At 37.4% G+C, this 18,600-nt stretch overlaps 1 protein-coding gene across 1 annotated transcript in view; it reads left to right on the top strand.

Annotated features, from left to right (window-relative positions):
• Window positions 1–17,716, top strand: part of MDFIC (MyoD family inhibitor domain containing) — a 48,190-nt gene extending 30,474 nt beyond the window's left edge. Inside the window, exons 4-5 of the mRNA XM_040550405.1 lie at window positions 3,228–3,503; window positions 14,157–17,716. Coding sequence (XP_040406339.1) covers window positions 3,228–3,503; window positions 14,157–14,194 — 314 coding nt within the window. The 3' untranslated portion in view covers window positions 14,195–17,716. The remainder of the gene's footprint in view (window positions 1–3,227; window positions 3,504–14,156) is intronic.
• The last annotated feature ends 884 nt before the right edge of the window (window positions 17,717–18,600 follow it).

Here is an 18,600-nt window from a genome sequence, read left to right as displayed (position 1 = left end):
AAAGCCAGTCAGCTAAAAAGTTGTATGGTAATGCTGAAAGATTGAAGTAAGAGTACTTTGGAAACAGGATTATTTAAAAAAAAAAAAAAAAAAAAAAAAAGATCCCCCGAAATAAACAAAAACCCCACAACACCACTACAGTAGTAAAAATACTAATAAAAGCAAAAAAAACAAACAACAAACAACAAAAAAAAAATGTTTAGATTCCCCATGACTTACCATTCACCCACAATTTGACAGAAAAGCTCAAAAAGCTTGTAATTTTGTAGATTGAATTTTGGATAATCTCTCACAGAATAGAATCATAGAATATCCTAAGTTGGAAGGGATCTGGAAGGATCACTGAGTCCAACTCGCTGATCCCCAAAAGGGCCACCCAAAAATCAATGGGTGATGACATGTCCGAGAGCATTGTCCAAATGCTTCTTGAACTCCAGCAGGCTGAGTGCCATGACCACTGCCCTGGGGAGCCTGTCCCAGTGCCTGACCACCCTATGGGTGCAGAACCTTTCCCTAACACCCAGCCTGACCCTCCCCTGTCCCAGCTCCATGCTGTTCCCTCGGGTCCTGTTGCTGCCCCCAGAGAGCAGAGCTCAGCGCCTGCCCCTCCGCTCCCCTCGTGAGGGAGCTGCAGGCTGCCATGAGGCCTCCTCTCATTCTCCTCTGCTCTGGGCTGAATAAAACAAGTGATTCCAGCTGCTCCTCATACTTCTTCCCCTCATAACCCTTTATCATCTTTATAGCTCACCTTTGGACACTCTGTAATGGTTTTATGCCATTAAAAGCACCAGAAATACACAAACAATTGCAAAATGCTACCACCAATTTATCTGTCTTGAAAAAGGTCATAACTGTCAGTTTAGAAACTTCAGAAACTTATGCTGGTAATGAGTCTGCTCCTGTTTTGGGCAAGAGGAAACTCTAAAAAACTTGTTTTGGGGCTCCCATTGTAGTCTGGAAATGTAAACAGCAAATAAGGGCTGGAATTGAATTCCAGAGGCAAGAAAGTACCCTGCTTGTGCTTCTGCTCATACATTTTTCAAGCACTATTGCAAAACTGAAAGGAACAGCAGCTTTGGTATTGCCATTGAAAACATTTTTAGGCAAGTTAGTTTGAGTGTCAGGATACCTTTGTACTCCTACTCTGTTGGCCTGGAAGCTCACGAGCAGTTACTGTTGGTAATGGAAGGGAATCATTTTGTCACTGCCGCATCTTTGGGGAGGCTAATAGCATAAATGTTCCTCTAGTCCTCCTTTCTTACCTGCAACAGAAATGTTTCACTTTTGTAAAGTAGGTTTACAGTTGGTGTTACTTTGGCCTAGACTGATTTGTGCAGTGTAGGGTATCTTCTTGAAATCTTAGTTGCTGTGACTAAAAATGTCTAATGGAAAATAAAAACAAACACACACACACCTTTTTTTTTCTTTTTTTTTTTTTTTTTTAAGTATTTAAACCTGGATTTAGTTTAAGATTAATCTAAAGTTTAATCTGGACAAGTAAACGATAGTTGGAGGAACCAATCTGAGAATGGTATCAGTGTCCTTGATAAAAGGGAAGTGTTGAGGCTTTATTAGGCAAATTCAGAACTGAGAGTCCTTTAGAGACCATGCTGGTCTGTGTGTCCTGATAGAATCACAGAATGGTTCGGGTTGGAAGGGACCTTAAAGATCACCCAGTTCTAACCCCCTTGTCACGGGCAAGGACACCTCCCACTAGACCAGGTTGCTCAGGGCCTCATCTAACCTGGTCTTGAACACCTCCAGGGCATCCGTAACCTGTTCCAGTGCCTTTCTACCCTCATAGTAAAGAATTTCTTCCTTATATCTAAGCTAAACCTACCCTCTTTCAGTTTAAAACCATTACCCCTTACCCTATCAGTGCACACCCTGACTCCCTCCCCAGCTCTACTGCAGGCCCCCTTTAGGTACTGGAAGGCTGCTCTAAAGTCTCCCCAGAGCCTTCTCTTCTCTAGACTGAACAACCCCAATGCCCTCAGTCTGGCATAGGAGAGGTGCTCCAGCCCCTTCATCATCTTTGTGGCTATTGGTAGTATTTTAGTATTTGTCCAAAAGTTTAATCATGTGTATCTGAAGTGAACAGTGTAGCTGTCTCTTTTAAATGAAACTAACTATAATTATCTACACATATATTTTTTTATATATTCTATGTCATATAATATACTACATATACCTAATATAGTATACATACAAAGCTGTACTGTGAAATCATCAGAAAATGTATGTGAATCATTTAAAAATAGAATGAATTGCAGTCCTGAACAGTGTTTTCCTTTACTACTGGTACTGTCTAATCTCTCTGAGAGTTCAGTGAAACTCTTAAAGAAGGGGCAGGGGGGCTTTTTCCTTGACATTAAATTTATAAATAGTCAAAGATAGGCCTTCTTGAAAACCTCTTTATGTCTAAGCAAGATAACAGTATTTTGATTAGGAGATGTGATTGGTCTGATGCTTTATGATTATGAAATCTTGTTGTGTTACTATCTTTATAGTTTAATTAGTTTCAGAACTTAGCTTTTTTTTTTTTTTTTTTAGCTTCTTGAAGATTTTGACTGCTTTTGTTCTTCCCAGCAATCCATGAGTTTAAGCTCAAACTGGTGTTAGTTACCTGAATACTCTTATTCATTGCTAATATACTGGTCTCTGGTGGCTGCCTTTCAGGGTGGTCCTACCTTGTCACTCCGGTTATTTTCTGAAGACTGGCAGTTTCACTTCTCTTTCTGCAGTCTCTATCTTCTTTTCCACACAATTTTCTCCTTTTTGTTTGTGTTTTCTCCCATTCTTCATCTGGCTTTCTTTAACCCAACTTTATTTCAGTTTTAATATTTTTTTTCTGCCAGTCCTGACTTCTTCCCATTCTTCCTGGCTTCTTCCCATTGCTTATCTTGTTCTCTCTGTCCAGTTTAGAGAGCTACGAAACAGTGCAGTGCTGAATGGGGGTTCTAGGTCTCATCTAGACATGAGGCATATTTTTAATAAAATAAAAAAATATTACATAACGGTACTTTAATAACGGTTACATTTAATTGTAATTATTTGTAATCCAGAGGTATTTTTTGCTTTCTTGTTTTGATGGGGGATGTTAACTTTTCAGTCTGTTCTCTGATCAGTAAGTAAGAACAAAGAATGTTACCTTCCCAGTCTTGCCTGAAGTGTTCAGTTATCAATTTACAGTTTTAATTAACACTTTCTTTCCCTTTCATTTTAAGCACAACCTCAACGCTTGCCTCAGCCAAATACTTCAGCACTGGAAAGGGGTGAGGAAGAAAGTGGCAAAGTACAAAATGGCCATGTGGGCCTGAGTAATGGAAGTGGAATTCACAATGGGGTCAAGCACACATCTGCAGACAACAGAAAACTTTCAGCTCCTGTTTCAGAAAAAATGCACAGAAAAATTCAGTCCACCTTGTCTGTCAACAGTGACGGCAGCAAGAAGAGTAAAATAAGCTCTGCATTTTCTCAAAAGCCAGGTACTTCACCTGAAGGTAAGCAGAATTTTTTATTAAAAAAACAAACTGAATAAAGACTAGCCAAACCCCATTCTCACTAATAATTACACAATCAACTGAAAGTAATTGAAGAGCGTGACTCATGCTCCAGAAGCAAATAGAAATCATTATGATAAAACATAAGTTACTTCCCCAAAGGAAAATATTAAGTATTTGAAGGAAATTGAAGCAATGGGAGATTTCTTGCTCTCAAACATTTGGCCAGCATAGTCTGGTGATGTTTAATTCTTTGTAGTTAGTATTCTGAACTGATAGAAACTCCTGTCAACGTTGTCACAGGTACACCAGAAAAATGTTGAAGCACTGTTTCAAAACATACTAAGTACTTAATTGTGTACTTAATTGTATGCTTAAATACATAGTAAATACTACATTGTTAATACTTAACAATGGCAGGTTCCATGAGGGTAGAGTTTGTTTTTAAAAATGTTCTGGAGATATTCTGACTAGCTGTGAGGTCTGAACACTAAATAATAAAATCTGGAAATGTGCTTTGATGATGAATGTGTCTTATGCTATTTTTAGGCTGTAAATAATTTAATGAAAAAGCTTCATATTCCCAATGCACAGCTTAAATAAACAAAAGTAAATAATTTTGCCTTATTTTTTTCAGCTCTGTATGTGTTTTCACTGCTCGCAATTACTCTAATGGTCCCAGAGTTCCTGAGCCTCTACTCAATCCATTGCCTTCCCATTAGCACTAATATACTCAGAGAGCTTTGCTCCTGCCCATTACAGGAAGGGTGCAGAAGCTCTATAAATTTTATTGGTTTGAGGCAGGCTTTCTTTCAGAATGCAGGTCAGATCCATAGGTGCATTTAATTAAAAAAATAAATTCTTGGGGGGTAAGAAAGACACAGATTCTCAGAAAAATGGGGAGACTGTACTGTTCAGTGAAGTGAGGAGGATTCTCAGCCTGGATGAAAGCAAAAGGGATCAGAAAGACTGTATGTATGTAGTGGCTTGGGTGAAACCCACTGGTTTCAGTGGACTGACTTCTTTTGGCTTCTACTACTTCAATAAAACCTACCGTGTGCATCTATGTAATAATATCAAGTAGAGCTTCACTTGTACTGGGCCATGGGCTGGTCTTCCTTGCTGTGGTTTATTTTCATATAGATTTTCAAGAACCTAATGTTATTTTTCAGTTGTGCTTTCAGTTTTAAAATTTCTTTCCAAAATCGAGATTTCATACTTGCTATATTCCCCTTATCTCTTCCTGTTATGTGAAAAACAGTTCATACTCCAGCCTTGCATTTTTCTTATATATTGTTCAGTCATGCAATATCAAAAAACTGGAAGTCAAGAGAACTAGATCTGTTCACATAGCTGATACAAAGTGGCGGTTGCTGAATTAAAGATATTCAAACTCTGAAAAAGAAATTCTAGCATTCTAAAGAGATAGTGTCTGCCCCGTCCATGCCGTTATATACTTATTTATGGTTAACACTTCCTTTTTCTTCTAAAATTGCAGTTTAATTGCATTTAAACCAATAATACATTCACTTGATGAATATGTCTAACTATGTAAAACCAGAAGAGCACACTGTCAAGTTCTGTGACTGAGGGTTTCATAGACACTCTTTCGAGACGGTATACAGAAAATAATTTGAATATAAGTTCTACAACTTCTTCATATTCTGAATCTTCACTTTTGCAGGCAGAGGTATTTTTGTGAGCAGTTCTGTCTTCTGATCTAATGACATTTCTCTAGAAACTATTGAAAAGATTCACAGAACGATGGGAAAAGATAGGAAGTTATTTGAAATTATTTTCCCTCCCCTCCCCCTCCCCTTCCATCCACCTGCATTTTTATATGAAGATCTAGACTATGGAGTCAAGTCAGCATTCCAAGATATGCTGTTTAGAAACACTTCACGTCCAGTGAGGCTTAGGAGGGTGTAAGTGCATTCACTAACTCTGCTCTTCCCCTGCATCTGTTATTAATCCATATCATCCCTGAAGAAATCTTACTCAGCTCCATGACTTACACTACAAAAACAAAAAACAAACAAAATAAAAAGCACAAGGAATTATGAAAGAGTTGGAGTTTCTCTTTTAAAAGGGCAGTTTTTTAAACACTATTTCAGTTCTAAGTATTTTTCAAGGGACTAGATAGGTTTCACTGCATGTTGTGGAAAAAAAATATATTTTTTTAATTCACAATAATATTAATAATATTTAAAATGATTTATGTCAGAAGTGTCACAGTTCTTGCAAAACTGTGATCTGTAGGCCACTGTCAAAGTGAATTGTCACTTTGCACCTATGATATGTAGCACAGAGCAACCTTGGAAACCTGAAAAGAAATTGAAAATGAGTAAAAAAATGAGACAATTTAGTTGCTACTTTTGGAAGCTTTTGTTTAACTACAGACAAGGGGAGAAGAAAGCAGGAACAGTCCAAAGCAACTTAAAGAGGGAAGGAAATCTAAAGGAGACGGCAATGAGGCAGCTGAACAGTAATCTAGGTGTTAGGAAATGAAGAGAGAGAGGTAACTGAGTACATACAAGTGTATCAGAATGGTGGACACAAATAATAATGATGTACCCAGGGCTGGAGGAGGAAAAGTGGAAAGAAAGTGGGCAGTGGGAAGGATGGAAGAGGGATTTAATTAATGGAATAGGTGGAGAGGAGGGGCAAAATGAAATAAACACTAATTATTTTGTAAAATACAAGCCAAGTTTTTTACCAAAAATGTATGAAGCTTGATGATAAACATTTTTTTTTTTTTCCTCTTTTCTCTCTTTCTCTCTCCTTTCTCTCTCTCTCTCTTTTCTTCTCTCTCTTCTTCTTTCTTTCTCTCTTTCTTTCTTTCTCTTTCTTCTTTCTTTCTTCTTCTTTCTTCTCTTTCTTTCTTTCTTTCTTTCTTTCTTTCTTTCCTCTTTTCTTTCTTTCTTCTTTTTTTGCTTTTTTTCTCTCTTTTTTTTTTTTTTTTCTTCTTTTCTTTCTTTCTCTTCTTCTTTCTTTCTTTTTCCTTTTTCTTTTTTTAAAAAAACAATTGTTTAAAAGAAGTAAATGGTGGAGAGAGAGAGAATACAGGTTTTCAACGGAGCTCTCACTTGTGGTCAAGTTGCTGTGACCTCACAGATTAAGTTTGTTAGGGTAGCAACCAAATTCTGACAACCTGTCATAATCTGAGTTTAGGGTGGCACTTCACGTATTTGAAAGGTTGAGAGCATGCAACTACTGTGCTCATCTGGACAGGGTAGCTCATTAAACTACTGTAAGCAGATCATGAGCCAGACCCCTTTATGTATGGCAGATCTTTACTTCATTCCTTCCCAGGCTCCCTAAACCAGAGAGACAGGACAAGGCATCTTCTTTCCAAGGATTTTTTTTTTTTCAAAAATAGGTCATTGGGTGTAATAAGGCTAGATGCAGGAGAGAGGTAGATAAAGAAAGCCTGCAGCATGTGTTGCATGTGTGTGTGTATGTGCATAAACACAGGAAGAGCTTTTTCCCTTTTTCTTCTTCCCCTTCTCCTTTCCCTTTCTTCCACTCTCTTCTCCCCTTTTTTCTTTCTTCTTTCTCCTCTCTCTCCTCTTTCTCTCATTCTTTCCCTCCTTTTCCCACTCTCTTTTTCTTTCTCAAACTTTCTTTCCTTCTCTTTCATCCTTTCTTTCTCTCCTTTTCTTTCTCATTTTCTTTTTCTCTCTCCTGCTTTCTCCCTCCTTTTTTTTTTTTTTTTAATTTATTTCTATATACACTCCTGAATTGGTCCTATCAGCCCTTAGATAGCTACTTAATTAATATCCTGCAAATCTCTTTACTTGCCAAAATTTCCATTGTTATCTTTTGGAACTTGCTTTAAACTGGAGTTCTGTCCGAGCAAGAAGTACTTTAGTACTTTAAACAGTTTTTTGTTAGACAAGGTTGTGTCAGAAGGCAACTAACATTATCATATGGTCAAAACTATAATTTTTAAGAAAATATTTTGAAAAGCAGTGTGCTTTGTGTGCAGGTTTGTAGTTTTGCTTGCATAGAAATCTTGGCAGATGTTTTACACATTGTGTTAAATGAACGAGTGGAACACAGGGCCTGTAATGAAGGAAGATCTTTCCACAGCATCCATTTTATAAGGTCACAGTCCAGCTGGCATCTAACTAGTGTCGGTATTTGCCTTCATGAACAATGGAAATGAAAGCTGCAGATTTGAAGGAAGTCTTAGGTATTGTAAATTGGCATGTTTCATAGTATTTCTGTATGTTTAACATACTGAACCTGGATCATTTTTCTTCTGAAGTTACATCTGTATTAAGAGTTTAGAGTATAGACTTTGACGAAAGTTTCTATTGATTTTGCAGTGTTCTGTTCATTTTGCCTGTTCAGGCAATATTTTAATTTTCTTGATCAAGAGAGATGATCGTTTTCTATTTTAAAATGTTGAAATATCACCTGTCATAATTTGTAACTTTATTGACCCTCATCTAAATAAATGGAGCTCTGTTTTCCAGGGATAGCTATACTCCATCTGACATGTCAGTTTGTTCTGTCTGGATTTCTTTTTTATTTCAGAATTTTAGTGGACATGGTGAATTTTCTAAAAGAGGATGGGTAGCAGAAGCTGCACAGGAACTCCACATATTATGGGCACGGCATTGTGTTAGCGTGTGTGCAGCTGCTCTTTAAGCTGACATCCCACCTCTGGGTAACACACACCTTTTAGAAACCTGCGCTGGGGCGGTTTCTCCATGGCTCACCTCCTGTTTGTAGCTGAGTGCTGTGCTGCTCTGGCCAGGGCTATTATTCCTGGCCATGGCTTATCCCTGCCTGCGCTGGTGGCAGGAAGCCTACAGCGCCTGCTGGGGCTTCTGTTCAGGGCGCTGCGGGGGCCCGGCACGAACACACCGCTGAGGACCTCAACCGGCACTTTGATTGCAGGTTTGCCCTTTTTTGATTCTTGCTGTGAGACAGCAGAGTGCCTGAGATTTGTTTTGAGTTGTCTGAACTCGGTGGATATAGTTAGTAAAAAGCTGACCAAGGTCAGTATGCTGTAAGTGAGCTTATTTACCATAACAGACAGGGAAACCTTTTATCATATGTGATCTGCCTGCTTGGTATGAAAGCTTATTGGGTCAGTTTGTGAGAGGTTAGTGTCAAACATTACAAAAGCAGCACAGATCAGCCTGCCTGCGTGTTTCTCTGTACACTTTCTTTTTCAGTTTAACTTCTGCAGATCTTGTACAGTTTAGATTATAGTTCTCTTAAAATCTGTTTCTTAAGCAAAGCTGCACCTTTTCATAAAAATGAAAAGGAGGGGATAAAAGGGAAGTTGAAATAAAAGAAACATATGTATCAGTATTTAAAATAAATTAGATATCAGAACAATGTGTGTATGCAAAGGTTTTAGAAATAAAAAATGTGCAAATGTTTGAGGACATGTACATAGACAAAAATTAAAGTTGTTTCATTGTTAATATTATTTCTTTCCTTAACTGAACATAGCTATTATAACTGTGATAAGACATAATGTGGGGCTCCCTGGGCTTTGAGTATCAGTGGATAAACAGTTTTAAGATTTAAGCTGCTAGTCTGGATATTGTCTGAGATAACGTTTATAGCCCAGTTAAAGTAGGTGTTATTTGTAACATACATTCTGGCTACATCAGCGCAAGGTAGCTGGAATTACATGTATGATCTAAGCAACAAAAACTTGGACAAGTTTGCTGAGCTTCTATTTGCCTTGGCATTGTTTTAAGAGTTTTCATGAAGTTCCCTAGCAAATCTGTGACTTTTGGGGATGTGCCAAAGGTCTAAGGAAACAGCTTTAAACAGCTTTACTTACACTGATATTTAAAAACGCTTCATGATGACCCTTTTAACTTCAGGTCAAACTTTCATCCCAGGATAATAATGAAAGGATAATCGTGGATGAGCTTGTGTTCTGAAAGTGAATCTGTTTTTTTTCCACTAACAGTGGGTTGGTCTAATAAGATATATTCTCACTGCCTACAGACCAAGCCTATCATAACTTATGTCGTCCAGCATAGTTTCTGGGAGCTTGAGTCCTACTCAACAGATGTGATACAATGTTTTGCCTGGCATGGTGTAGTTTGGAAGTCTGAAGGAAAGTCTTCGTTGATGGTGGTCTTATGTAATGAGAAATAGACTAATTTATTCTCTCTCTGTGAAAGTATTTAAGTGAAAAGTTAAATTCCAAGAAACTTGGAAGTTAACTATTTATCAACAGTGCTGCATCATGAACAGCAAGGAAGATGCAGTTTGGTCCTTAGTAAAAGGGCACCCCAAATTCTTATTTTCATGACTATTTCTAATGGGAAAAAAATTAAAAAAACCTTTTATCCTAAAAAATAAAATAAAATAAAAATATCATTTATATCACTTTAAGCGAGCTTCTCTTTAAGGTAACATAGGTGTTGTGTCACAACTTATATTGCTGTATCATTTCTTTAACAAACAGGCTAAAATATGTTCAAAGTTTCTGGAAAACATATTATCAGGCCTTAAGATCATCAAATTTACTTTTTACATTTTTTTCCCAATATATAAATTACGTTTAATTCCAATTGGAATAATTTGTTCCACTATTCACTCATCTGCAAAAACTATTAGGATTTTGATGTAGTAAGTTCAAAGAGTGGAAATTAAGTATAGTCTTAACATGTTAAATTAGTTGGTATTGGAACCAGGAAGAATTATCAGGGAGTGCAAACAGTAAATTACGAATTAGTGGTCTCCAACATGGTACTGATAAACCTGGGGTTCTCTCTTTGGGAGTTTTATAAATCTTCTTCATAGATGGCTTTCTCTGACCATGGTATCCTACAACAGCAACCAAAGGAAGTGTTTTTAACTCTATAAATTTTTATTTGAAACTGGCAGATTGGGGTATGAATATGGGTACTAGTCAAGAATGTGCAAGTTTTGTGTAGTATAGATATAAACATAGAAGCATAGAATATCTTGAGTTGGAAGGGACCTACAGTGATCATCAAGTCCAACTCCACTCAAAAATCAGACCCTATGTCTGAGAGCATTGTCCAAATTCTTCTTGAGCTCTGGCAGGCTCAGTGCCAAGACTGCTCCCTGGGGAACCTGTGCCAGTGCCCAACCACCTTCTCAGTGAAGAACCTTTTCCTAACATCCAGCCTGAACCTTGGACCCTGGAGATATGTTATGAGACATTAAGGTCTTATGTCACTGCTATTACGAAAACCACCGTGACTGCATCTTTTCCTCGTATTTATAATTGCATCGGTAGATAAGAAGTTAAGAAGTAGGAGTCATACATGGAAGTAATTTTTCCAGCAATTCATCCAGGAAAAAGGTATTGCTGATGTTTAGAGTCATGATTCTGAATTCAGCTGGTCAGGCAGAGCTAGGTAACAGCATGCTTTGTCAAGTGTTGAATACACAAGGAAATTAAAATAAACAACAACAACAAAATTCTTTTAGTGTTTCAGTCAGTGAAGAAGAGGTGGAAAGACCCTCACAGAGTTTGTGCCATAGCACTAAAGGCAAAGGCAAAAAATTATTATTTCTTTCTGTTATCTTGAGCCATATTTGGTAGCTGTTACCTTGCAAATATTATCATTTAAACCAATATGGCCTCTACTTTTAAGTATCGAGTGTAAAGGGAAAAGATTTTTTTTTTTTGTGGGTCCAAAAAGTGCTGTCCCTTTTGGTTTAATTTATGAATTGTGTATCTTGTCCATCAATAAAGATGTATGTTATAATTTATGTAAATGTTTAGTTTTTACCCTTCAATTTTGCATATCCCTGTATGAAGCACGCAAGATTTGTTTGAGCATCTCATTTTCAATACTGATGCTCATAAAGTTTTATTAAGGTGTTTTGTTTAAAAGATGTTTGTAGAACAAAATTTGTTATGGTACTCGCTTCTTGCAGTTGTATTTTAAAGATGTAAAATACTAAAAATCTCAGTTCTTCAAATATGAAGGCTTCTTAGATACAACTCGGCTTCTTTATCTTTTTCCTTTGCATTAAAAGAAAATCTGAAAGGAGATTGTACCTGAACAAATTTAACACCATCTCCATGACAACCAGCTAATTAATCGCTATTGGTATGGCTTTGGTCCTCTTCAGTGAACTGATACTCCCCAGCTTTATTTCACATGTCTTCTGTGTTTTCTATGAAGGTCATTTATTTAGTGACAGCATTTCCTTGGAAAAAGCAGCCTTTTTAGTACAGGCAACAACTGTCTTTAGAAATAGCTCAATCTTACCTGCATTTTTCTTCTTGCTTTTTTTGACGTTTCAAATTTTTTTTTTCTGTTGGATATATATGCTCATGATGTATATTGTGACCGTGACGACATTGCAGTACAGGCATTCCCAAGATAAGTTTGGATCTAACTCATGTAGTAATTAGGAAAAAATCCATCTGCAACATTGTGGTGGTAGTGTGGACAAAGGATTCAGGTAGTTACTTTCATTCTTGGGAAAGAATTTGCAAATGGTGTTGAACTGTGAGCTGCATTGCTGTGAGTATTGTGCTTGCTAGAGTAAAGTCAGCTCTACGCTATCCCGCAGTCAGTTTCTGCAAGTTAGAGAAGCTTTTGAATCAATCAAGGTAGTTGCTGGGGTTGCTCCATCATTTTAGATATATAAATATGTTTTAGAGGTCTTGATAATTGTAGTGACTATTGCAAATAATTGCAAGCTTTCCCCAAAAATAACAGCCTCCAACCTGTGATATCTATGAAGATTCAGTACTCAGTCAGAGCAAATGTCTGTGTAGTTTAATATCCTGTCTTTGCTAATGGCCTCTCATAGCAGATACCTGTGATGGACTGTAGGACAGAAAGGATAAGATTGATGCCGGATATTTTCCCCAGAACAGCTTCCCAATCTTCAGATATCTGTGGATAAAGGAGTTAAAGGCTTACAAGCTGTAAGAAGAAAAATGAAGCTGTTTATGAAGAACATATTCTCCAACCTGAATATTTTTGTGTAGTTTTAAAGTTTTCATTTTCTTTCTGGACTGGCTGTTCACTGCCTCTTGCAAATTAAATACACTTCATAGATATTATATGCTTACTATTGTCTGGATGGTTGCACTCATTGTGGTCAATGGTCTGATGTCCGGGTGGAGACCAGTGATGAGTGGTGTCCCTCAGGGGTCTTTACCGGAACAGGTATTGAACATCTTTGTCAGTGACACGGGCAATGGGATTGAGTGCACCCTCACTGAGTTTGTAGATGACACCAAGCTGTGTGGTGTGGTTGACATGCTGTAGGGCAGGGATGCCACACAGAGGGACCTTGACAGGCTCCAGAGGTGGGTCTGTGTGAACTACATGCAGTTCAACAAGGCCAAGCGCAAGACCCTGCACCTGGGTTGGAGCAATCCCAAGCACGAATACAGGCTGAGCAATGAGTGAATTGACAGAAGTCCTGTGGAGAAGGATCTGAGAGGTGTTGATGGATGAAAAGCTCAATACGAGCCAGCAATGTGTGCTTGCAGCCCAGAAAGCCGTCGTATGCTGGGCTGCATCAAAAGAATGGCAGCCAGTTAAGAGAGATGGTTCTCCTTCTCTACCCTGCTTTTCTGAGACCCCACCTGAATTGTTGCGTTCAGCTCTGGGCCCTGAGCACAAAGGGCATGGACGTGTTAGAGTGGGTCCAGAGAGGTGACAAGATGATCAGAGGGGCTGAGCACTTTTCCTACAAAGACAGGCTGAGAGAGTTGGGGTTGTTCAGCCTGGAGGAGAGAAGGCTCAATGGAAACATTATAGTGGCTTTCCAGTACATAAAGAGGTCAGGACAAGGGGTAATGGTTTTAAACGGAAAGAGGGAAGATTTAGATTAGATATAAGGAAGAATTTCTTTACTCTGAGGGTGGGGAGGGCACTGGAACAGGTGCCCAGAGAGCTGTGGATTCTCACCCTGGAAATGTTCAAGGCCAGGCCTGTTGCAGCTTTGAGTAATTAGCTGTGTGGGAGACACCTGCCCATGGCAGGGGGGTCTGGAACTGGGAGATCTTTAAGGTCCCTTCCTGCCCAAACCATGTTGTGATTATATGACAGTGAAAGCAAATCCCTCACTCTTCAGTTTCAATTTCATTGGCATGTGTTTAATTCCAGTGTTTGTGTTTTTCTGTCATGTCTCATGGACGTATCAAATGTTTGAAGTTATTCCATAGTTGAATAAATTCCATGAAGTTAATTCTTTTGGTACTTTTTTTTTTTTTTTTTGGACAGTGAGATACCCTTTCCAGTTACCTTATGTAATTTAATAGTACTTGAGAGAGATGCATATTGACATTCATGTATAGGTGTGAACTCTCCTGAAACAAAGTAATTGGGGATCATAGATATGGATATTTTACATAATAAATGACTGGAGAAATGAATTTAAGTGGACATTTAGTACTTGGAATTTTTCATGAAATGAATTGGAGAAACGAAACTTACACCAAACTGATAATTGAATTGGAGATGTTAGGCTGCATAAGTGACCTTGAAGATAGGAAAAGTGTTCTTTATGGTGTTAGATTATGTCTACTGTGAATCACTGTCTTCAACAACTTATCTGACATTGTGATGCATCTGCATTTAGAATGACATTATTTTTTTTTTTCTTTTTTTCCTCTTTTTTTTTTTTTTTAATATGTGACATTCTACTGAACTGGTACATGTGAAGATGCTGTGTTCACTGTATCTGGCTTGCTTGTTCTGTGAAGTTCTCACTCTCTGTAACATGTTCTTGGGACAGCATCCTGTGGCATCTGCACATCGGAGGCCTGCGCTGTTGCTGTGGGACGAGATGGGAGATGACTGTAACTGCCCTTGTGACATGGACTGTGGCATAATGGACGCATGTTGTGAATCTTCAGATTGCTTGGAGATCTGCATGGAATGCTGTGGATCTGCTTCCCATCCTGAAATACTTATCCCTTTGTAATCTCTTAAAAACTGGAGAGCTTTCTTTAAATACATTGAAGAAAGACAAGGTAAGATTTCACACAACCCAACTGGTATTGCACTGTTCATTCCCTATATATAAATATTTTTTGTAAGCAATCCTCAAATCTGTATCTAACACAAGTTGTATAGTTTTGTATGTGAAACTCAAGCTACATTCCAGCTTCCTTTTGGCTTTGCAAATGGAAGATTTTACTGAAACTGAATTATAGGCTTGATACTGCAGGCGATATATGAGGGCAAAGTTGCCATTTGAATTGAGTGACAGATTTTAGTTGGAGAAAGACTACAGGGCAAAGCCTTAAGTAGTTGCCTTTACCTACTTTAATGTTTAAATGCTCAAATGCCTACATACATAACATTCCTTTACAAGGAATTCTTAAAAACAAAATGTCTTTGTTTCAGTCTCCTTGGGTTCAGACTAACCTTGTTCTATAATCCTTAAACTAAATTCAATTCTCACACCAGTAATCTACTGTTGGTTTTGCTACCATGGTCACATTGACAACGTTTCTTTTGTTTCGAATATCTCATTTGTTTGAGAGAGATTCCTCGTATTATGTTAATATACATGTAGATTGGCAATCTAGAGTCAATGTAAATTTTACTATCAATTAGAGTACCAAGATTTCATTGTTATCAATCAAGACAGAATAGAGAACTTTGTTCTACTTCACTACTAATATTACTTGAAATGCTTCTTTTTAGAAACAGACTTTGGAAATCTGTGTAGACATGAAAATATATCCATAGACTAATAAATTACAAATCTTCAAAATTTGGCTATTAAAGGGAAAATATCAAAAGTTAACTCAAGAATCTAAATCTGTACATTAGAGGCCCTGCCAGGTTTTGTGGCTTTACACTTTACTACTTTTACAGTTAGTATCATGTAATTTAATATTTATTTATTCATTGTGTGAGCATGATCCATACAAGATTGCACCATTTAAACTGGATATAAAGACCAAATTAAAACTGACTCAATCAAGGAATTCTGTCATCATATATGAGAATATTACATTTGCTTTTTGCATATGTTTAAGTGATAGTTTTAAAAAAGCTATGTAAAAAAGGTATATTTTTTAAAGTATACCCTTTTCATATAAAAGTAATATGATTTGAAATGTTTGATAAGTACACAGTTAGGATTTGGTTGGCAATTTTTCCCTATTATACCATTAAGATTTCTGAGAAATATCTGTCTTTGTCTTTGCAATTGTGAAATTAATTTAGTCCAACGCATAGAAAGGTTTACGACATTCCCAGATTTAGGGAATAATGGTACCCATTTTCTTTCCCATTTGCTAGTTTCTCCCCTCCATGTCTGTAGCTCATTAACTTTTCTGCACAAAACCACCTGTACATCTTGATCTCACATACTGAAACTTTCCTACCTACACTCCAGATTTCCTATTTGGAGATTGTTGGATCTGGTAAATTTATACGTTGTTAAAGAGTCATCAATAGCCAATACCATATTTCTGTTAAGTGAATTGATCATAAATGTCTCTTTCCACTGGAGTGAATTCAGTTTATGCAAATGTGACAAACTAAACATCACAGGAATGTGAAGCTAAGTCAACAAATTGCCTTATATTAATCCAAGCTTCTCCCTGTGAACACTGACTAGTAGTGCCTACTACTGCAAGTTATCACTGAAGGTAGAATAGCCAAATCCTCAACTATACTTGGGAGCTGGGAGGTGTTACCTTTTGCCTTAACATCTGCAATATTGTGGTATATTCTGATGCAATGCAGATTTACTCAGAGGTTGTCTTACCTGCTTTTGATAGTTACCTACAAGAAGTGATCATGTGTGGTGGTTTTGTTTTGTTTTGTTTTCCCCATATATTGGGCCAGATCTGTGTTGCATAAACTGAGTACATTTCCATTAATGTCAGAATTTTCCATTGGTGTAGCTCCAGTTAGAGAGCACAAAGATATTATGGTAATAGGCAGGCTAATAGCAATCATATAGCTAAATTGATAAATTCCCCTGAGCTCAGAATCAGGCCCATGGGGCTCAATTATGACTCCTAAAAGTCTGAACCACATTGGGAAGGGGGAAGAGGTGCATTGGTTGAGTGGCAGTGCCTGGAGGCATTTTGCCTTTGTAAGGCATAACGCCTCTGGGGAAATTGGGGGCATCACAGTGAGCACTGGGACTTGATGCACCTTGGAAAAAGTGTAGACAGTGCTTCACCCATTGTAGGCCTATGGTTGACACGGTGGTGGGGCCATGCTCTCTGGGGCCAGGTAGCACCACTAGCTGTCTGTCCTTCCTTGTGTCCTCACCACAGAGAGGTGAATTATGGCTGTTTCCTGCCTGATTGTGCTTCTGGGGGTGGGGAAAAGGACTTCCTGTCTCCTGTCCTGTTAGGACATCCCTGCCTGAGCAGTTCCAACTTTGTGTTTGGAAAACTGCACATTTGCATTTCAAGCTTTCAGTGAATAATGGATGTAAAAATTACTTTTACCACAGGATGATATAGTATAAGAAATGAAAATGTTAATCCAGGGAGTATCGTCTGTGTAAAAGAATTATGCAATTTACACAGCCCCTTGTTTCTACTTACAGGATCTCAGATATTGTTTTGATTGTTTGAAATTATGAAAATCTGAGGAATGTATTTACTATTAAGAACATATTTCCAGTACTGTACTGTCCAGTACAAATTCTAGATACAAGAGTTCTGTTCATGCATCTATGCATATGTGTACACTCTCCTACACATGTGCACACACACACAGAGATATATTTATTTTCCCATTTCAATTGTGAAATACAAGAAAGTGAAAATACTGTGTTTATTAACACAGTGATTGGAACTATCAAATTATTACAGTTCAAAAAAAAAACGTGATTTGTTTGACATTTAAATGTAATCTGCTACTATTGTCATAGAGATATTAGCACTTTTGTAAAATGTATCTTTGTAGCAGAGAATATTAGTATGTAGTTTAAGGACTTCCTTTTTATATTTATACTATTAAATTCTGTTTTGTAATTTTCACTCTGTAGACAATCTTATATGCACCTTGTGTCATTAAAACAATCATAATTAGAAGGAGACAAATGTGAAAATATAGTTTAAATAAAACATCAGAACTTAACTGTATTTTATAAGAGTTCTTGAGAACTTGTACAGTGTTTCAGTATATATCTCTGCAAACTGTCCCATTTGAGAAAAAATGGTAACTTGCTATTTGTATTTTCTATTAACTGGATGTGCTATTCTCAAACACTATTTTGAAATAAAGATCTTTATTTTGAAACTTTGGTATATCTTCTCGTAGTTTTGTCCTGTTACTGTTCTGAATAGTAATTTTTTGTATTATTTGTGATTTTTCTGTTATAACACTTCCTGAAGGCTTTGACCTTCGGGTACTTTGCACAAAGAGCATGAGCCAGAGTAGGTGAGCTGTCTTACAGGTTGATCTGTGCCATTTCAGGTGCCAGAAGCTGGGCTAACATGAATCTCCACCATGTAGACCAACAATGGAAAGTTCATCATTAAGGGGACAAATTCATGTCTGAGTGCAATTGTATTAATTAAGTAGAACTCTAGTCATTATTAAATTTGATCAAAATGAGAATAATTTCAATGCATCTGTTGCAACAGTCTGGTTTTCTAAAAGCAAGCTCCATCTTTACCTCCTTATGTGGCTGTGCACACCGTATGTTGGAAGACTTAAGGTTGTTGGTGACAATAAAAGATTTGAATCCTACAGGCATTAATCTTACGTTATTATTTTTTAATCTTGTAATCCTTCTGCCAGTTTTTTTCTCTTCCAAAGAGAGTAGGGAGACCTTGGCTCAATTGTAGCATCAGGGTCTTGAAAGAAGTTCAATAAAAATAATACCCTGCACCCACTTCCATGATGTACTTGTTCGCTGTACTCAGTATAATTGAATGTGAGTTGATCGCTTGTACAAAATTCAACCTCCTCATAAGCACATGCTTATGCTATTTACTGGTGATTCAGTGCTAGTGACATAAAAGGATAGCCTTTCTCTCCTTTACAAACCTGTGTTATGATGGGCTATTTCTATTGCAGATAGAAAGACAGGAATTTCTCTGAATTACCATTCTGCAAAACAGCAGATGTTGAGTTTGATTAGGTGATATTAATCTCTATATAAGTTTTAGTATATCAGC

The sequence above is a fragment of the Cygnus olor genome, chromosome 1 (assembly GCF_009769625.2).
Source record: "Cygnus olor isolate bCygOlo1 chromosome 1, bCygOlo1.pri.v2, whole genome shotgun sequence".
NCBI lineage: Eukaryota > Metazoa > Chordata > Aves > Anseriformes > Anatidae > Cygnus > Cygnus olor.
The sequence above is the reverse complement of the archived record's forward strand: the minus strand, read 5'-3'. Positions and strand labels throughout refer to the sequence as shown.